The sequence below is a fragment of the Equus quagga genome, chromosome 12 (assembly GCF_021613505.1).
Source record: "Equus quagga isolate Etosha38 chromosome 12, UCLA_HA_Equagga_1.0, whole genome shotgun sequence".
In the NCBI taxonomy this organism is placed as follows: Eukaryota; Metazoa; Chordata; class Mammalia; order Perissodactyla; family Equidae; genus Equus; species Equus quagga.
This window is the reverse complement of record NC_060278.1, coordinates 82,843,286-82,865,103: the sequence shown is the minus strand read 5'-3', so window position 1 is coordinate 82,865,103 and position 21,818 is coordinate 82,843,286. Positions and strand designations below refer to the sequence as shown.

Sequence of the window (21,818 nt, the reverse complement as noted above, 5' to 3'; positions counted from 1 at the left end):
CTGAGTCTTTGTTGTGCCTGCTTTGTAGGTCAACAGCTCCCTCTCCCAGGCCTGCTCCTTCACAAATGCATGTTGATCCTGGCAGCATTCCAGCATAAGCTTCTACATTCTCATCTCCTTTTCAGAGTCCGCTTCCCAGAGGACTGACCTAAGGGAGTTCATCTGGGAGTGCTCTGGAAAGTAAACTCTAAACGCAGATTTGGAGCTGGATCACTGGGCTGGCCAAGAGGACCCCAGCACTGTCGGGAAGTGGAGCAGAGGGAGGCCTGGGCTTCCCTCATGGTGCAAGTGTTCAAAGTTCACCAGTTGTGAACTGGGTGGGTATGACCAGAGGTAGGGAATACTTTGGGTCAAGCATTTGAAATTCAGTTGGGAAATGGTCATTATAAGGACTGTAGAATTGCATGGCTGTTGCTGGGGCATCAGTCCTTTGGAGAAAGACAAGGAAAATTAGAGAGATTAGTCCCCTGTTAAAGATTAAGTGTGAGAGCCAGAGGACTTCCTGGCAGCACTGCAGAGTCTTATCTCCTAGAGCCAGAGGGCAGAGGAACATGAGGATTGGGCCCAGGACATGATTATATTAGCAGAGCTGCAGAGGAGGTTGAATTCTCAACTTCACTGGGACTGCTCTGCCAGAATAGGGCCCTGATGGGAAAGGACAGACCCTGAGATATGGGACAGGCACATATTGGACAAAGCACTCAGGAATCTTAGGTGACTTCTGCATGCTGAGGACAATGCCCGCAGCACAGCTCCTTGTCTCCAAAAACAGCCTCTCCAACCACAGGAAAACATAGAGGGAAAAGTAAATTCTACATAAAACTGGATCTCAGTATCACTTGAAGAGAAAATCCTAGAACTGCAAAATAACTGTGAGTTAATGAGAAATATCACCAAACCCTAGTGCACAATCGGTCACTAGGCTGCCATCCCAGCCTCACCCAGCCGCCAGGAAAAGCGACAGGGCCGCTAGCAGAGGAGCCTGAGAGTTATTCAGAAATCCCACCGCCAATATTAAATCTACCTTAAATTTGAAAATGTGTCCTCCAGGTTAGAGCACAGATCATAGGAAATGGTTTCAAAGTCCACCTGATTGAAGGGTTCTTTCTCACAGAATCCTCAGAATCTGTGAATATGTTACTTACATGGTAAATGGCATAGTCTTGGAGATTAAGGATCTCGAGATGGGGACACCATGTTGGGTTATCGAGTGGAGCCAGTGTGATCACAAAGATCCTCATAAGAGAAAGAGGGAGGCAGGAGAGTCGGAGAAGGAGATGTGAAGACAGAGTCAGAGGTCAGAGTGAGGGGGGCCCTTACCGAGGAATGTGGGCCTCCTCTAGGAGCTGGAAAAGGCGAGGACAGGGAGTCTCCCCTAGAGCCTCCAGAAGGAGCGCAGCCGTGAGTCCATTGTAGACTCCTGACCTCTAGAACCGTAAGGTCATAAATTTGTGCTCTTTAAAGCCACTGAACATGTGGTAATTTGTTACAGCAGCAATAGGACCCTAATACAAGGAGGCTGGGACATATAAAGGACAGATGTGACTAAAGGGACAGGCTCAATTTAAAGTGCATAACTTCTGGGGCAAAAAGGCAAAAAAGAAGGAAGAAGTGCTGTTTGGCAATTCAGTGGTGATGGGAAAAAGGGAGGGAGGGAAATTTAAAGGTCCTGAAAGGAAAAGAGAACCAAAAACCTCAGAGGCCTCAGAACCTTTCTCCCACTGTCAAAACCAACCAACCCAAACTCCGTTAACACACTTAGATTAGGCTGTACTGAGAGAAGAGAGAGCCATTAAGCTAGAAATATTATAAAACACCCCAATACCATAAAAATGAACACAAATATGTGCACCCTCAAATCAGACACATTGTACCCAGGACTGCAGTGGCTGAAGCCCTCGGACACCTGGGGAAGCCTGGGCATCCTGCTGCAGCAGGGTCACAGGGGCATCTTGCACTTTGCTCTAGCCCCCAACCTAGACTATCCAAAAACCATGTCCAGCCTCAGTACACTAGCAAGGCTTTCGTTCAGGCACACTGAGAGCACCTGGAAGTAACAGCCCTTGTCTGAGCCCTTGCAAAGATGAACACTAAGGAGCAAACCCAGGCTGTTTCAGACAGGATGGCGAAGACCCATCTCTCCCTGATCTCCCTGCTGACCCCAGAAACAACATGAGGTACCAGCACAGGAGGACTCTGGAGGGAAGACGAGGAGGCAGACTGGATGGGCCCCTGAGGACTGGAGGGAGAACACAGTCCCTGGGGGTCTAATCCCCCTCTCCCAACTGCCCAGCACAGGAGGAGACCAGGATGGCATTAGACAAAGGAGAAGTGTAAAATCAGTCATCACATTCCTGCCTCAAGAAATGAGAAAAGGAGGAACAAAAGAAACCCAAAGCAGGAGGAAGCAAATAGCAAAGAGAAGAGAAGAAAAATCAATGAAATTGAAAACAGAGAAGCAGTAGAAAAAATTCCTGAAATGAAAAGTAGCTTCTTTGAAAGTATCTACAAAATTGAAAAACTTTTAGCAAGACTGACGATGAAAAAAGGAGAAATGGCACATTTCCTGTATCAGGAATGAAAGAGGAGGCATCACTACGGACCCCGCAGACGTCAGAAGGATAATGAGGGGAGACTGTGAGCAAGCCTACAGGCAGATGTGACAGCCAGAGAAAACGGACCAAATTCCTCAAAAAGCACAGCCTACCACAATGCACTCAACATGAAGTGAATAATTTGAATAGCCCTAAACATAAAGGAAACTAAATTCATAAATTAAAAACTCATGAAAAAGAATTCTCAAGACCCTGACAATTTCACAGGAATATTCTACCAAGCATTTATAGATGAAATGCTTTCATTAAATTTATAGGTGAAATTAAACCAAGTTTGGTGCAAAGAATACAGTTATAAAAGATATTTGGGAAAATGTGAGCATATGCTCCATCTTAGATGATATTAGGGAATTACTGTCAATTTTATGAAGTGTGTGACGGTATTTGTTTTGTAGAAAAACCAGTCTCCTTAATGATATGACCACACAATAGTGGGTCCACTTGCACGCAGTTGTGCATAAATGACAAGTTATTAATGGACACAGTTATGCAACTCTGTCATCCTTTATGTTAAGGGAAATTGTTTTCCCTTCCCTGTCTTTACTCTTCTTTCAGGCAGGGTCATGGACACTCGGTGTCCCAGAGTTGACCCAGTAGATGAGGACAACACCCTAGAGCAGATGGAAGGAATGTGGCCCATTGAAAGGTCTTCTGGAGTAAAGACTCCTGGAAACCTGACCTGACTCCCTCTTGACATTACCTGAGAGAGAAATAGGACATATTCTGTTCATAGAAAGGGCAACTCTGTAGGTCCTTGGACAATGCCCAGCTGAGGGCATTGTGTCTCTTATTAGCACCTATTTCCTGCACAGGCTGGTGGTCCCTGTTCTCAGGGACACAGGTTTACCTTGATTAGGTTAGCCCAATCTTCTGGTTTAACAGCAAAAAGTCTTCAACATCATCCCCCACCTTGGTACCTGAGCCTCTTCTGTAAAACTCCAGATGCCCAGGGTGGTTGAAGCAGGAAAAGAGATCACAGATGAACTGGCATCTGCATATAGTAAATGTGCAGTGAGTGGTTGTGATTATTACTGGTACATTGTCAGAAATCAGGGGATAAAGGAGGCCGGTGGTGTGACCAGTCAGGGTCGACCAGATGCCTGGTCCAGACTCACACCTCATGTCCTCAAGACTCTGCTTTCCAGAATTTCACAGAGTAGTAAGTGCAGAAAGCTGCTGGGGGAATATTACTAATGTGGATGGAAAAATTTAGGATGGAATAGAGACTAGGCAGAGTTAGAAAGAAGAAGGAGGAGGGAGGCAGGCTGACATGGATGGTGACGTCATCATTGTCAGGTGAAGAAAGCAGGAGGCAGGATGCTGTGAACAGGATAAGCTCCCTCCCTCCTTTCTTTCTTTAGCATGTATTTATGTCAAGGATCTGTAAAGTTACGCACCAAACTCTGACCAGCACTGACTCTTGGAGGGTGGGATTTAGGGGTGGGGAGCTCAGTTCCAAATGCTACTTTATATTTATAGACTTCTAGATTATTCTATAATAAGCAATAATTGCTACTCTTAACATTTAAAAAACCCAAAATTTAAAAAGAGCCACATGAGTTGGAGTGGAGGGCTCACCAGGGGTTCCACCTGTGTCCTGCTCCTCCTGGTGGGCAGAGGCCTTCAGCGTATGCCGTTTGGTGACTGCTGGCTGCCCGTCATGCTCCACTTGGCAGGTGAGCAGCGCATCCTCCCTGTGGGCAGATGAGTTCACCAGGAGCCAGCTCGTCCAGCTAAACGTCCCATCCTTGTTCTCTATGAGGGTTGAGGCTGTTTCTGTTCGGGTCACATTTCCGTTCTCCAACCAGGTCAGCTTTAGGTGCCGCGGGTAGAACTTGTTCGCCTGGCAGGTGATATTCTCTTGGTTCCCTGCCATGGGGTGCTGGGAAACCTCCAAGGTGGGCGGAACTGAAACAGCACAGGGCAGAAGCTCTGACCTTATGGAACAGACAGATCACAGAGGAGGGCTCCATATCTGACCTGCCACTACAGATGGGAATCACACGGGACAGTGCCAGGCATGCAGCAGGTGCTCAAACACTGAGGCTACTGTTTGCATATGAGTGAATCACAAACCACAGTGCTGGGCGCACAGTAGGTGCTCAGGGACTGGTAGCTCCTATTAGGGTCATAATAAGTGAAATCAACAAGCACAGCCCTTGGCATAAAGTGGAAGCATAACTGTAGCAAAATAAATAAAATCACCAAGCATACAGTGGCTGGGCTTAGAGTAGGTGCTCAGTAATTGGAGCCATTATTGGTAAAGTAGACAACACTAACTAGCACAGAGCTTGGCACCTGGCAGGTGTCCACTAAAAGAGGAGTGAGTGACCAGCACATCCGGGAGCCTGGTGATTGGGAAGGACTGTCAGGAATTGGATTCAAGGCAATTCACACCTGGAGCAAACAGCGTGGGGAGGAGCACAATTGGGGACTTGGGGGCAGGTGCGGGCCTGGGCTGGGGGTGAGAGGCGTCTACCTCGGATGGTCTCAGACAAGTTGGCCGTCCCACGAAGAGGAGGGGCCCCCTGCAGGGTGACGTGGGCCACCTCGCAGATGACCTGGGAGTGAACGTCCCCCGGGGCCAGCACCACCTGGGCTGTGCTGGAGACGCTGTAGGACACGCTGTCTCCCTCTGGGTCCACGTTGGTCTGGGAGTCTGGGAGCTCATTGCCATTTTTGAACCATTTCAGGGTGATGTTTCTGGGGGAGAAGCCGTGGGACTCGCAGGTGAAGCTCACTGTCTGCTCGGGCAGGGCCCTCGCCGTGGGGCCCGATACCACGGGGGGAGAGGGTTTGGCTACAAAAGGAGCATTTACAAACAATAAACATGATGTGATTGTCGTCACTAACCACAAGCGTGTGACAATGTTAAGAACCTTCTCATATATTATTTTTTGCTTCTTCTATTAGTGCTGGGAGGGTAGGTCATCATCCTCATCTTATACAAGAGGACACACGGGCTCCAGAGGTGGACTCTGAGAAAGGCACATGGCTGTGGGAAGACTCAACTGCTACCATGTGTAGGTGAGAGACTTGGCAATATCCATCGAAATCAAAATACGCATACCCACAGGCCTAGCAACGCCACTTCCAGTGGGCATCTCCCACTCGAGTAGAGCGGTGCAGGGCTGTTTTCATATCCCAAGGTTGGGAACAACTTTGTATCCGTCAACAGAAGACTGTCAAATTAATGATGCGATCTTCATATGACAGGGTGTTATGCAGCTGTTGAAACAGTGGGCAGCTCTAGGTGATGGTGTGGGATGCTTGACTGGGGATGATGTGGCTGAAGGGGAAGAGAGGCTTCCAAATCACCTTAGGCCTGAGGGTTTGAATGGGAGGGGCATTCTGAACCTTGGGGAAACAGGAAACCGAAAAAAAGGAGAAATGCTGGCCCTCTGTTCAGTGCTTTGGTGTAACAAGCTTTTATTCAGCGCTTACAAGGGGCCAGGCTCTTCCAGGGAAAGAGTGTCCAACGCTGGGCAGGAAGCAGCCTGCCTGGAATCAGACCTGGGTTCTGGAATGGTCCTCTCACTCAGAGGCCGTGTGACCATGGATAAGTCCCCAATCATTTCTTGGCCTCAGGCTCCCCGACTGTACATGGGACGTTGGGCTGGATGGGTCTAAAGGTCCTTCCTGTGCTGACATTCCAGGATTCAGGATTCAGCCCGCTGGCAGAAAACGCTGAATGAGCCTCTTTGCTCCCTCAATGGGGAACCCCTAAATCGTCCACATGGGGAACCTCTCCCCTGGGTGAAGGACATTCTGAGATCACCCAGCTCTGGCCCCAGTCTTCAGAGACTGTGTGAGTCGGTCCCTGAATCACACAAGGGTTTTCTGGACAGACACACAGCAAACACCCAGCCTCTGTGCATCTCCTCCAGCCGGGCTGTCAGAGTAAACAGTGAGTCTGTGCCTCCAGGGATGTCCTCTCAGTGTGATGTTTCTGAAGATGAAATGAAGAAACACACATCCTCCCCTCCCCTCCCTGCCCTGCGTGGATTTCCCTCAAAGGGAGGGAAGAGAACGTGAGCTTCCTGAGAGAAGAGCCTTTGCCTGCTGTGTCCGCTGCTACTTCCCCAGCACCCAGGGCACAGCCTGGCACACAGTAGGTGCTCAGTAAGTGCTGAGTAAAGGGAGACTCAGCCACAGTGAGGGGCACTCTTTGGAGGGAGGGCGAGGTCTGGCCTTGTGACTGGGCAAGTCACTCAGACTTTCAGTTCCCTCGTCCCAGGATCCAAAGGGCTGGACAGGATTGGAAAAGGCAAGAGCTGTGGAGCCAGGCAGATGGTGGTTCTACTTCCCCCATTTACCAGCTTTGGGGCCTTGAGCAACTAGCACGACCTCTCTAGGCCTCAACTTCCCAGATCTATAGAAGGGGGTGAAATCAGATCATGAGTATAGACACCCACTGCCACATCTGATTCTTGTTGATGCTCAAAAACTGGAGGGCATTATTTTTGACGTGTTGTCACGCACCATGGGACAAAGGAGGCCCACGCTGTACTCACCACTCACGGTGAGCTGGGTGCCTGGTCCAGACTTAACCTCCACGTCAGGACTCCCTTTCCGGAACTTCACGCAGTAGTAGATACCGGTGTCTGCTGGGGTGATGCTACTGATGCGGATGGAAAAGTCCATGCTGTTTCTCTCTGTGTTGTCTGAAACATTTGTCACTCGGGGGAAGTGGCCTCCTTTGAAACTGTAGATTAACTCCCGGCCTGGCCCTGTCCCCCTGAACCACTGAGTGGGCCCCACGGGGTACAGGGAGGTCATAGTGCAGCGCAGAGTGGCCGTCTCTCCAGCTGTGACGGACACTGACTTGTCAGGCTGAATCACCTGAAGCTCCTCACCTGCCGCTCCTGGAGGGAAAGCAAAACCACCATTTGTTCATCTTTCTGTGATCCTGTAGGTTTTCTCAAATGTTTATCAACAACAGATCTCACTGACTGAGTGCACGCTGTGAGCCGGCCTTGAGCTCAGCATAGTCGGTGGATGCTGCATGTAACCCTCACAACAAGCCTGTAGGGTGAAACTGTGTCACAAATGAAAAACTGAGGCACAGACAAGTTAAGTGATGTGGCAAAGAGTGGGTTTGAGTGCCTGTGCCCTCTCTGGGGGTTTCATGTTTCACCAAATATTTCTGGCTGTCCACTTTCTGGCCTCATGGAGTGTTGCACTTCTGGACTTTTTCATTGTGTGGGACCATGAGACTTTTTTAGACCACTGAGTTGCAAGTAGATGTAATGAAGGAATTTTTTGGGATATGCAATTAACTGCAAGATCCTCTATGCTTCAACTTCCCTCATATGCAGAGATCCACATGCTCATGATGGCTCTGTTCCACCAGACTGGGTACTTGAGCGACAGTGATGAGCAGAGCTCCCAACACACAATGAACATGTAGTTTAAATAAGAAGCAAAACATTGTTTCAAGTTCCTGGGAATTTTTTTTTTCTGTAGCATAATCACATTATATTAGTTTCCTCATCCTGCTGAACAAATTGTCAAAACCTTATTGGCTTAAAACTATCGAGATTTATTATCTCATAGTTCTGGAGGTCAAAGTCCACAATTGGTGTTTCTGGGCTAAAATCAAGGCGTCAGCCGAGCTGAATTTATTCTGGAGACTCTCTTCCTGGCCTTCCCAAATTCTAGAATCTGCCCACGTTCCTTTCCTCGTGGTTCCCATCTTCCTATCACTCCATCCTCTTGCTTCCATTGTCACGTGTTCTTCTCTACCTCTACTTTCCTGCCTCCTTTTCTCCCCCGTCTTTAAAATTATTTATTGCAGTCATATTGGCTTATAACATTGTGTAATTTGAGGTGTACATTATTGTATTTCAGTTTCTATATAGACTGCGTTGTGTTCCCCACCAATAGTCTAGTTTTTATCCATCACTATACATACGCGCCCCTTTACCCCTTTCGCCCTCCCCCAGCCCTCTTCCCCTCTGGTACCCACTAATCTGTTCTCCTTATCCATGTGTTTGTTTATCTTCCACATATTTGTCTTTCTCCATCTGACTTGTTTCACTTAGAATAATACCCTCAAGGTCCGTCCATGTTGTTGCAAATGGGATGATTTTATCTTCTTTTATGGCTGAGTTGTATTCTGTGGTATATATGTATGTATGTATATATGTATGCATGTGGTATATATATACACATATTTACCACATCTTCTTTTTCCATTCATCTGTTGATGGGCACTTAGGTTGCTTCCACATCTTGACTATTGTGAATAACACTGAGATGAACATAGGGGTGCATAAGTCTTTTTGAATTATTGATTTCATGCTATTTGGATAAATACCCAATAGTGGAATAGCTGGATCATATGGTAGTTCTGTTTTTATTTTTTGAGACTCATACTGCTTTCTATAGTGACTGTAGCAGTGTGCATTCCCACTAACAGTGTATGAGGGTTCCCTTTTCTCCACATCTTCTCCAACACTTGTTATTTCTTGTCTTGTTAATTATAGCCGTTCTAACAGGTGTAAGGTAATATCTCATTGTAGTTTTGATTTGCAGTTCCCTAAAATTTTTCAAGTTGAACATCTTTTCTTGTGCCTGTTGGCCATCTGTATATCTTCGTGGAAAAATGTCTGTTCATTTCCTCTGCCCACTTTTGGATCAGGTTGTTTGTCTTTTTGTTGTTGAGTTGTATGAGTTCTTTACATATTTTGGAAATTAACCCCTTGTCGGATATACGATTTGCAAATATCTTCTTCCATTTGGTGTGTTGTCTTTTCATTTTGTTGATGGTTTCCTTTGCCATGCAGAAGTTTTTTATTTGATATAGTCCCATTTTTTAATTTTTTCTATTGCTTCCGTTGCGTCAGGAGACGTGGTGTTCAAAAAGACTCTGAAAAGACTGATGTCAAAGAGTGTACTGCCTGTATTTTCTTCTAGGAGTTTTACGGTTTCAGGTCTTCCATTCAAGTCTTTAATCCACTTGAGTTCATTGTTGTGTATGGTATAACAGCTCACTTTCATTCTTTTGTATATGGCTGTCCAGTTTTCCCAACACTATGTATTGAAGAGACTTTCCTTTCTCTGTTGCATGTTTTTGGCTCTTTTGTCAAAGATTAGCTGTCCATAGATGTTTGAGTTTATTTCTGGGCTCTCAGTTCTGTCCCATTGATCTGTGTGTCTGTCTTTCTGCCACTACCCTGTGATTTTGATTACTATAGCTTTTATTATATTACTATATTATATACTTTTAGTAGATTTTTAATTCAGGGAGTGTGATACCTCCAACTTTGGTCTTTTTTCACAGGATTGCTTTGACAATTCGGGGTCTTTTGTTGTTGCATGTAAACTTTATGATCACTGTGGCAGGCGTCCCACATATAAAGTAGAGAAAGATGGGCATAGATGTTACCTCAGGGCTGATCTTCCTCAAAAATAAAAATTTATTCCTAGGTATCTGTTTCTTTTGCTGTGATTGTAAATGGGATTGTATTCTTTATTTCTATTTCTGCTAGTTTGTTATTAGTGTATAGAAATGCAACTGATTTTTGTATGTTGTTTTTGTACCCTGCAAATTTAGTGTATTTGTTGATTATTTCTAATAGTTCTTTGGTGGATTCTTTAAGGTTTTATACATGTAGGCCCATGCCTTCCACAAATAGTGACAGTTTTACTTCCTCCTTTCCAGTTTGGATAACTTTTATTTCTTTTTCTTGCCTAATTGCTGTGGCTAGACCTCCAGTATTATGTTGAATAAGAGTGGAGAGAGTGGGCATCCTTGTCTCATTCTTGTTCTCAGAAGAATAGCTTTCAGTTTTTCCCCTATGAGTATGATGTTGGCTGTGGGTTTTTCATGTAGGGTCTTTATTATGTTGAGGTACATTCCTTCCGTGTCCATTTTATTGAGAATTTTTATCATAAAGAGATGTTGGATGTTGTAAGATGCTTTCTCTGCATCTATTGAGATGATCATGTGATTTTTTTTTTTTGTTATTCATTTTGTTAACGTGGTGTATCACATTGATTGGTTTGTGGATGTTAAACTATCCATGCCTCCCTGGAATAACTCCCGCTTGATCATGGTGTATGCTCAATGTATTGTGGTATTCAATTTGCTAATATTTTGTTGAGGAATTTTGTTTCTATGTTCATCAGCAATATTGCCCTATAATTTCCTTTTTTGTGTTGTCTTTGTCTGGTTTTAGTATCAGGTTAATGTTGGCCTCATAAAGTGAGTTAGGAAGCTTCCCATCCTCTTCAATTTTTCAGAAGAGTTTGAGAAGGATAGGTATTAAATCTTGGTAGAATTCACCAGACAAGCTGATTGGTCTTTGGGTTTTGTTTTTTGGGAGGTTTTTGATTACTGTTTCAATCTCTTTACTAGTGATTGGTCTAGTCAGATTCTCCATTTCTCTTGATTCAGTTTTGGGAGGTTGTACGAGTCTAAGAATTTATCTATTTCTTCTAGGTTATCCAACTTGGTGTATAGCTTTGCATAGTATTCTCTTATCCTCCTTTGTATTTCTGTGGTATCTGTTGAAATTTCCCCTCTTTCATTTCTGATTTTCTTTATTTGAGGCTTCTTTTTTTCTTAGTGAGTCTAGCTGTTTGTCAATTTTATTTCTCTTGTCAAAGAACCAGCTCTTAGTTTCATTGATCCTTTCTAGTGAGTTTTTAGTCTCTATTCTGTTTATTTCTGTTATGATTTTAATTGTTTCCTTCCTTCTGCTGACTTTGGGCTTCGTTTGTTCTTCTTTTTTCTAGTTCTGTTAGGTAGAGTGTAAGGTTGTTCATTTGAGATTTTCCTGTTTCTTGAGGTAGGCCTGTGTTGCTATAAACTTCCCCTTAGGATTGCTTTTGCTGCATTCCATAAGTTTTGGTATGTTGTGTTTTCATTTTCTTTTGTCCCCGGGTATTTTTTTATTTCTCTTTTGATTTCTTCATTCATCCAATGGTTTTTCAGCAGCATGTTGTTTAGTCTCCACATATTTGTGACTTTTCCAGCTATTTTTCTGTAGTTGATCTCTAGTTTCATAGCTGTAGTCAGAAAAGATGCTTGATATGATTTCGGTCTTCTTAAATTTATTGAGACTTGTTCCCAACATATGGTCTATCTTTGAGAATGTTTCATGTGAACTTGAGAAGAATGTGTATTCTGCTGCTTTAGGATGGAATGTTCTATATATCTCTGTTAAGTCCATCTGGTCTAGGGTTTCATTTAAGTCCACGGTTTCCTTGCTGACTTTCTGTCTGGATGATCTATCCATTGAAGTAAGTAGAATGTTATAATCCCCTGCTATTTTTGTGTTGTTGTCAATGTCTCTCTTTAGGTCTGTTAATAGTTGCTTTATAGACTTTGGTGCTACTGTGTTTGGTGCATATGTATTAAGTTGCATATATGTTAATAAGTGTTATGTCTTCTTGGTGGAATGTCTCTTTTATCATTATACAATGTCTGTTTTTGTCCTTGTTATCTTTTTTGTCTTAAAGTCTGTTTTGTCTGATATAAGTATAGGTATGTCCACTTTCTTTTGTTTCCCTGTTGCTTGGAGTATCATCTTTTATCCTTTCACTCTGAGCCTATGTTTGTCTATATTGCTGAGATGAGTCTCCCAGAGGCAACATATTATTGGGTCTTGTTTTTTAACCCATCCATCCACTGTGTGTCCTTTGATTGGTAAATTCAATCCATTTCCATTTAAAGTGATTATTGATGTATGAACACTTAATACTGCCATTTAATCTTTTGTTTTCTGGTTGTTCTATATTTCCCTTGGTCTTTTTACTTGTTTTTCTCACTGCCATTTCAATTTATTGATTTTCTGTGACTTTTTTTCACTTTTCTCTTTATTTATCATTCATGACTCTGCCCTGATTTTTTGTTTTGTCCTTACCATGAGGTTTGTATAAAAGATCTCATAGATTAGATAGTCTTTTTTCTGATAGCCTCTTAACTTCATTACCTTATGCAGTTTCTGTCCTTTTCCTCTTCCCCTTCTATGTTTTTGTTGTCACAAAATATTCTTCTTTGTTTTGTGAGTTTGTGACCAAATTGATGTGGTTCCTGTTGTTTTTGATGCCTCCTTCTCTTTATCTTTTTTGTTGTAATTAAGTGTTTGCTAACTTATTCTTATATAGAGTTGCAACTTTCTGATTCTGTCTATTTATCTCCTTGTTCAAAGCTTTGTAAACGTTTGCCTTTTTGTTTCAGGTAGAGGGGCTCCTCTCAACATTTCTTGTAGTGGCGGGTTTTGTGGTGATGAACTCTCTAGCTTTTGTTTATCTGGGAAAGCTTTTGTTTCTCCGTCATATCTGAGGGATAATTTTGCTGGATAGAATATGCTTGGCTGATACTTTTTCTCTTTCAGTATTTTCAATATGTTATTCCATTATCTCCTAGCCTGTAGTGTTTCTGCTGACAAATCCACTGAAAGCCTGATGGGGATTCTTTGGAGGTTATTGTCTTCTCTCTGGTTGCCCTTAATATTTTTCTTTTCATTGACTTTTGCCAGTTTTAATAGATGCCTTGAAGAAGGTCTTTTTGCACTGATAAATTAGAACTCCTAATTACCTTTATGTCCTTGCATGTCCAGTTCCACCCCCAGGTTTGGGAAGTTCTCAGCTATTATTTCTTTGAATAAGCTCTCTTCTCCTACTGGAATACCTATTATCCTTATGTTGCTTTCTTAATTGAGTCCTATGTTTCTCATAGAATTTCTTCATTTTTAAAAAATCTTTGTTCTGTCACTCTATCTCAATCATTTCTAGACTTCTATCTTTGAGCTCACTAATCACCTCTTCTATATGGTCTGCTCTAATTTTTAATGCTTTCTACTTGACTTTTCATCTCACTAACTGTGTTCTTTATCTCCTCTATTACTGTTTTGCTTTTTTTTAGAGTTTCAATCTCTTTGGTGAAGTACACTTTCTATTCATTAATTTTGTTCCTGAGCTCATTGAACTGTCTTTCTTAGGTTTCTTGTAACTCATGAGTTTCTTCGTGATAGCTACTTTGAATTTTCTGTCAGTTAAATTGTAATCTTTTTTGACTTCAAGTTTGGTTTCTGGAGAGTTAACATTCTCTTTCTGTTCTGCTGTGTTACTGTAATGTTTCATGGTACTTGATGACTTGATCCTCTGCTGGTGCATTTGTGATAGAAACCACCTTTCTTATTTTGGAACGACTTTGGTTTCTTTGTTTCTGAACTGCTTCTGGTTGCATTGGAGAGTCTGCACTTTACACCCTTCGTTGCCTGTGCAAGAGGCATCATTAGTGCCCTCCTTGTGCTGCTTGTGCCCCTGAAGTTGCTGGTGCCTTGCTGCTCATGATGTTGCTGCAGTCTCAGGTGTCACCACTGGGGTTGCCAGGCTGCAGGCTCTCCTGCTGTGTCTGGGGTGGCCTGGGTCTGGTGTTCCCCACTGGCTCTCCACAGCCTCTCCCCAGGCTCAGGGCTCAGGTGCTGCTACACTCTGCACCACCTGCACTGCTGCTCCTGGGTTATCTGGAGACGCTGGCAGCACCACTGCAAGGTGCACTGGGTTCACAAGTGTGGCTGTTATTACCAGGGGTCTGGATTCTTATATGCAACCTGTGTTGCTGGTAGAGACAGTGTTGGGGATGCTGCCATTGGGGCCTGAGTCTTGAATTCTGCTGTGGTTCCTGAAACCTCAGGTCACAGGTGCCACTTGCCACTGCAGGGAGAGGGGCAGGGGCTAAGCTGAAAGTGTTGTTGCTGGTCTTGCAGCCTCTGGTCACTGGTGCCTGCCGGTTGATTTTTGAGACCTCAGGTCAGGGCACCCTGCTCCTGCCAGGGAAGTCCACTTTCTGATTGCTGTCTGCACTGCTGGAAAGACTAGCTCCCCTGGTAGGAGTGGGAGATGGGACTGACTCACCAGCTCTTCTCTGTGTCCTGAAGCCAAAGGATATGCATCACCCACCATCACTTGGAGTGGGGAGCAGCATGGGCCAAGCCACTAATGAGTGTCACTGCTATTCATGCAGACTCTGGTTGCTGGTGCACACTGGTGTGCTTTGAAACCTCTGGTCATGGCAACCTGTCGCTACTGGGGAAATTCACACTTTGGATGTTGTCCCCACTGCCAGATAGACTGGACCCCTGCCAAGGGAGGAGGTAGGGGCTGGGTCACCAGCTCCACTCTGCGTCCTGAATCCTCAGGATGTGTGAGTGACCCAACAACACTAGGGGTGGGCAGAGGCCAAGCCACGAATGCCATGTTTGCCCTTGCAGCATGTGGTCATTGGTGTGTGTGCTGGTGCAAGCATCTAGGTTTTGGATCGCCACTGATGGTGGAGGGGAAAAAGCTTCTTCGCTTGTTCTACTGCCTCCAAGAGGGCCAGTCCACCCACCTTCAGATATATAGATGCTTGAATGGCTCAAGCATTCTGGTGTTCTGTGCAGGGAGTCCTTTGTTGGTCAACGGATGTCTGACTGGTTGCAACTTAGTGGAAGGGACAAAGGGAACAACTCACTCTGTCATAATGCTGACATCACTCCTCCTGCCTCTTTCTTGTAAGAATCCTTGGGATTATATTTGGCCTGCTTTGCTAGTCTAGGATAACCTCCCCATGTCAAGATTCTGAAATTAATTCCTTTAGCAAAATCACTTTTGCCTTGTAAAATAAAATATTCACAGGTTCTCAGTATTAGGACATGGATCTCTTTGAGGGACCATTGTTCTGTCTACCACACACATCTTCCTGACTGTTACAGAAACAAGTTGCCATAACCAAAATCTATGTATGTGTCATTGTCACATGGGCTGAATGACAAGGAAACTTATTAGAATCTGGAAGAAGAACTATTGAATCAGTGTACCGGTGAAACAGATTGAAAAATAAAACTACAAATCAATAACATAAGGAGAAATGGAATATTCACAAATACATAGAAACCAAACACAGTCTTAAAAAATAGATAGATCAAAGAAGAAATCACAAGGGAAATTACAGAATACCTTGAGACAAATGAAAACAAAAATGCAACATACCAAAACTCATAAGATGCAGTGAAAGCAGTGCTAGAGGGAAATTTATAGCTGTAAATGCATAAATTTAAGAAGAGGAAAGATCATAAATCGATAACTTAACTATACAACTTCAGAAATTATAAAGAGAAAAGCTAAATAAAACCAAAACTCAAAGCTAGCAGAAGGAAGGAAATAATAAAAATTAGTGCAGAGATAAACAAAATGTGAATAGGAAAACCAATGAGAAAATCAAGAAAAGCAAGAGAGCTTCTTCAAAGAGATCAACACAATTGGCAAAACTTTAGCTAGACTGACTAAGAAAAAACAGAGAGAAGACTTGAATAACTAAAAGCAGAAATTAAAAGACACTACTTAAAATTTTACAGAGATAAAAGAAATTATAAAGGAGTACTATGAACAACTGTACAGCAATAAATTGGATATCCTAGATAACATGAACACACAATTTACCAAGACTGTAGCATGAAGAAACAGAAAATCTGAATAGACCCATAACTTGTAAGAAGATTGAATCAATATGCAAGAATCTCCCAAGAAAGAAAAATCTAGGACCCCTAAGCTTCACTGGCGAATTCCACTAAATATTTAAAGAACTAACACTAATTGTCTTCAAACTCTTCCAAAAAATTAAAGAAAAGGAAGAACTCCCAACTACTCAGAGTCATTCTGAGACTCATTTGCAGGCCAGCATTATCCTGATACCAAAGCCCAACAAATGCACCATGAGAAAACACAGGCCAATATCTCTTATGAATATTGATGCAAGAATCCTCAACAAAATATTAGCAAACCAAATTCAACAGCATATGAAAAGAATTTTATACCATGACGAAGTGGGATTTTAATCACAGTCTTTGTATTCCAGGAATAAATCCCATGTTTATGGATAGGAAGACTTAATGTTGTTCAGATGTCAATACTACCTAAAGCAATCTAGAGATTCAATACAATCCCTGTCAAAATCCCAATGGCATTTTTTGCAGAAATAGAAAAGCCTATTCCAAAATTCATATGAACTCTCAAGGGCCCCCATATTATTACACAATCTTGAAAAACAAGGACACAGTTGGAGGACTCACACTTCTTCATTTAAAAACTTACTCCAAAGCTACCACAATGAAGGAGTACGCTATTGGCATTAGAACAGGTATAGAGACCAATGGAATAGAATAGAGAGCCTGAAAATAAACACTGACATATACAGCCACGTGGTTTACAAAAAGGGTGCCAAGACCATTCAATGGGGAAAAGGCAGTCTTTTCAACATATAATGCTGGGAAAACTGGATATCCACACACGAAAGAATGAAGTTGGACCGATACCTTACACAATACGCAAAAATGAGCTCAAAATAGATCAAAGACCTAAATGTAAACTGAAAGTATAAAATTCTGAGAAAAAACAATAAGTGAAACTCTTCATGACATTGGATTTCACAGTGCTTTTTTGGATATGACAGTAAAAGCATTAGACAACAAAAGAAGAAATATATAAATTGGACTTTATCAAAATTAAAACTTTTGTGCATCAGAGGACACTATCAAAAAGTGAAAAGAAAACTCACAGAGTGGGAGAAAATATTTGCAAAACATATATCTCATAAGGGATTAATATCCAGAATACATAAAGAGCTCCTACGTTTAAACACAAAATAACAAACAACCTAATTAAAAAATTGACAAAGAACTTGAATAAACGTTTCTCCGAAGAAGATATACAAGTGGTCAGTGAGCACATGAGAAGATGCTCAACACCACTACTCACTAGAAAAAGCAAATTAAAACCACTATGTGATATTCCTATACATCCCTTAGGATGGCTATTGTCACAAACAGAATAAACAGAAACATCTTGGCAAAGATGTGGAGAAATTGAAACCTGTGTGCATTGCTGGCAGGAATATAAAATGGTGCAGCCACTGTGGAAAACAGCGGTTGTTTCTTAAAAAGTTAAACATTGAATTTACCGCGTGATTCAACAATTCTACTCTTAGGTATATACCCCAAAATATCAATAGCTGGGATCCAAACGGATAATTATACATCAATATAAATAGCCGTACTATTCACAATAGCCAAAAGGTAGCAGAAACAACCCAAACTTCCATCAAGAGATGAATGGATAAAGAAACTGTGGTGTATGTATATTCTCAATGGAATGTTACTCAACACAAAAAGTAATGACATTCTGCTGTGACCTATAACACAGATGAACCTTGAAAATATCATCCTACATGAAGTTAACCAGATACAGAAGCACAAATACATGATTCCACTTGTAGGAAGACCCTAGAAAAGGGAAATGCGTAGATACAGAAAGTAGAACACAGGTTCCCAGGGGCTGGAGGGAAGGGAAAATGGGGACTTACGTTTGATGGGAACAGAGTTTCTGCTTAGGATGTTGAAAATGTTCTGGAAATGTATGGTGGTGATGGTTTTACAACATTATGAATGTACGTAACGCCATTGAATTGTATCTTTAAAATGGTTAGAATGGTAAGTTTTACATTATGCGTATTTTACCACAATCAAAAATATGTACTAACAAAGGTGATAGCCCCATGTAGAATTTTGGAACTGGACTAAAGGGCTCAAGGAAAAAGATAGAATGTGCAGTTCCACAGGCTGATAGATTTGAGAAACCTGCAGTGGAATGAGGAGGTAGAACCATGGAAGCGAGCAAGGAAACAGCAGACTTCAAACGTGTTTTGAAAGGAGTTGTGGGTGGTTGACCGTGTTTGGAGAGTGAGTGATGAGTTGGAGGGTCATGAGTCCCCTTTGGGCCAATCACTGAAGTGCAGGTGCAAGACTCTCCAGGTCCACGTCACCGCCTCAGTGACCAGCTGGTTTCTGGACACAGAGAGAAACACAAAAACATTCCTTCTCATTTGAGGTGTCCTAAAACACAGGCATGGAGTTTGGCGGCAGGAGTATAAATCAGGGGAGCCGGCTGTTGTGGCGCCACAAATGAATCCTGTGTTCTTTTCTATTTCTTAGCGACTCCTCAGGAGAAAATGTGTTCAGCTTTGCAGGGTGTGAACTGGTGAAACCCACCCACTTAGCACTGTTTGTGACTAAACCCCCCTCCTCAGGAAGGCACGCGCTATGGCAGGGCAGGTCCTTTGGTGTGCCCAGAACATCAGGTGGTTTGGGTTTTTAAGTCTAGAGAAGAAGATTGGAAGCTAAGACAAAAATGGGGAGAAAGATGAGTGAATCTTGGAGGAGAAATGGAGGAAATAGAGGATGGAGGAGAGAAGAGGGACCAGAGGGTTGAGACCCATCTGCCAGCTGTGTGTCTATAATTCTCATATTTCCATCTCTGGTCCAGGCCTTTCCCCTGAACTCTGGACTTGTATGTCAGCCTCACACGGGACATGCTCCTTGGATGGAAAGAAACATCTACAGTTAACGTGTCCCAAACTGAACTCCTGAATTTCCCCACAACCCTCTGTGTCCCAGCTGATGCACCTTTATTCTCCCACATTCTCAGGGCCCAACGCCTTGGACTCTTTCTCTTCCACCCCCAATCCTATGCATCAGGAAAGCCTGTTGGCTCCACTCCAGCAAGCGTGCAGAATCTGACCTCTTTCCCCATCTCTACTAGCTACTGTCCTGGTGCAAACAAGTTGTTCTTGTTTGCATGAAGGCAGTGACCTCTTAAATGCTCTAGTTGTTTCTATTTATGTCCTGTTTAGTCTATTCTCAACCAAATGCTAGAATAATTGAAAACTTGTGTCAGATCATGTCACTTCTCTCTTCAAAACCTTGCAATGTCAGACATGTCACTCAGAGAAAAAGCCTAACTCCTGAACACAACAGGAAGATCTTACTCTCAGGGCCTTTGCACATGCTGCTCCCTGTCAGGAAGGCTCTTCCCCCAGATCACCACGTAGCTCACTTCTGCACCTTCTTTTTCTCTTTGCTCAGATTTCCCTTCTCAGTGATGCCCACTCAGACCAACCTGTTTAAAATACATCCTACCCTACAGAGTCTTCCAATTCTGTTATCCAGCTATGCTTTAATTTTTTCCTTAACACATCACTTTCTGATGCATTATGTTATTTATTTATTTGCTATGTCTATTGTTACTGTCATCTCTCCACTAGGAGATAAGCTCCAGGAGAGCAACTACTTTGCCTCTGTTATTTGCCAGTGCACCCCAAGTTCCTATGTCAGCCGCTGGCACATGGTAGGTATGCAATATAGGTTCATATGATGTGTGAATTTCCCCCATGTGACTCCTCCCTGAGACCCTGAAGAGGATTTTAAGTGGGTGATGTCTATGGAAATTATGTCAGGTTCTGAGTCTCCATGTAGATGACTTGGTGAAAGACAGAAGGAAATTGCGCACATGCAGGAAGCAGAAGAGCCAGGAGAAGAAAACCACAACTCACTTCCCCCACACCCCACCCTTCCCCACAGCCAGTGGCAGAAGCTGCAGAAATCTCATGGGATGGAGGTGGGGTAATGGTTAAATCTGTGAGCTCTAGAATCAGCTGCCTCAGTTCAGATCATGGCTCCACCATTGACCCTGAACCTCTCTGTGCTCCCGTTTTCTCATCTGCAAGATAGAGGTGACGAGAGAATCTACCTTGGGTATAATGATCACATGAGGTAACAGCCATAGGCATTTCCAACAGCGTCTGGACGTGGGGAGAGTTCAGGAAATTGAAGTGATTACTCATTAGATTCCTGAGGGATGGAGTCTGCAGCTGACATTAGATGATGTAGACATGGATATGCATATGGATATAATTATAGACACAGATCAGATATCCTGGAGTCTCTGTATGTTTTGTCCTCTTTTCTCCCCCTCACCTCTATCCAGCATGGAAGAGGGACTCCAAGATAGTAACACACAAAAGAGAGAAGTTTGCTTCTCTTCAGACTTTTGGGAGAATAAAGGGAAATTTAGAGAAGTAGGAGAGATGTTGGCTGAAAGACAAAGAAGATTAAACATCTGTTCAATGTGCATTTCATGCAGACTAAAAATGATTTAAGAAAATAATAAGGAAAGACTTTTCAAAAATCCCATATGTGTATGCGTACACTTCCTCAACCCACTCATACACACACACACACATAAACACATGCATTCACAAATAAACATAAAAGTGTGGCCTTGCACTAATATACAAGGTTGTTTTGTGGATTAACTGAAATTATAATACATATTAAGAAATCAGTAATAAAATTGGCACACTGGAACCACCCAATACATCAGTAAAACAGGTCTGCGAGCACATGGCAGAACTGGACCTCCCAGTGCTGTGATGCTGACGACTATTCTTCTCTCTGCTTCGCTGTACTTTCTGGTTGTTCTGCAATTAGCCTCCTCTGAGAGGCCGAGCAGCGTAACGGGGTTAAAGGAATGAACTCTGGAGCTGGTTGGCTTGGACTTGAACCTGGGCTACTCCACTGCCTTATGCAAGTGATACTGGGCAAGTTATTCTCTCTGCCTCAGTTTCCCCACCTGCAAATCAGTGATAGGGTCACAGCTATCACACAAGGTTGTGCATTAGACAAGTTAACTTGCACAAAGTTCTCCTTGTTGCTGTTTGAAGCATCATCTGTTTCGATGCCTCTGGTAACCAGCTGCAGGTGATGGATCCACAGAGAAAAGGCTCAGATCCCTGATTTCCTGCTCTCAGACTATGCCCAGTCCTGGGCCTCCCGTGGTAGCTCTGGGTGGTGTATCCATGTTTACGTGGAGGCCCTAAAAGCCCAGGGGCAGAGGGAGGGGATTCTACCCCAAGGAATGCTCACCTGTGAGTCCCAGCAGCAGAGTCAGCAGCAGGCAAGGAGGAACGGGGTGGGGCCGGGAGGCAGGGACGGGCATCCTGGAGGCCTGAGGAGCTGCTCTGTCCAAGTGTGTGCTGAGGAGAACCCTGACTTCCGCGTTCTGTGGAGGGAAGGGAAGGCCCACCTCCCATGACATAAGAGGAAGCACCTATGACGGGGTGACATGGCTGTGACAGCAACCAGCTTCTAGACCTCAGACAGTTCCCACTTCTAGAATGTGAAATAGGAATCAGCAGAGAAGGCGGCTACAAGTGAGGACTCACTCGGCTCACACTCTCAGGGAGACTTGGACAGGCCTAGCAGATACAGGGCTTCTTCTCTTTCTGGGGCCTCTGCTCTCTCCACTGGACCCCTCACCCCATCTTAGCTCTTCATGGTGATTCCCTATTTGGGAACCCCACGTCAAGAATGATCT

At 43.5% G+C, this 21,818-nt stretch overlaps 1 protein-coding gene across 1 annotated transcript in view; it reads right to left on the bottom strand.

The window, feature by feature from the left end:
• LOC124248191 (signal-regulatory protein beta-1-like) overlaps positions 1 to 21,474 on the bottom strand; it is a 22,546-nt gene extending 1,072 nt beyond the window's left edge. Inside the window, exons 1-4 of the mRNA XM_046678034.1 lie at positions 21,368 to 21,474; positions 7,130 to 7,480; positions 5,095 to 5,415; positions 4,194 to 4,523 (exon numbers count right to left, since the gene is read on the bottom strand). Coding sequence (XP_046533990.1) covers positions 4,194 to 4,523; positions 5,095 to 5,415; positions 7,130 to 7,480; positions 21,368 to 21,440 — 1,075 coding nt within the window. The 5' untranslated portion in view covers positions 21,441 to 21,474. The remainder of the gene's footprint in view (positions 1 to 4,193; positions 4,524 to 5,094; positions 5,416 to 7,129; positions 7,481 to 21,367) is intronic.
• Between the last annotated feature and the right edge of the window lie 344 nt (positions 21,475 to 21,818).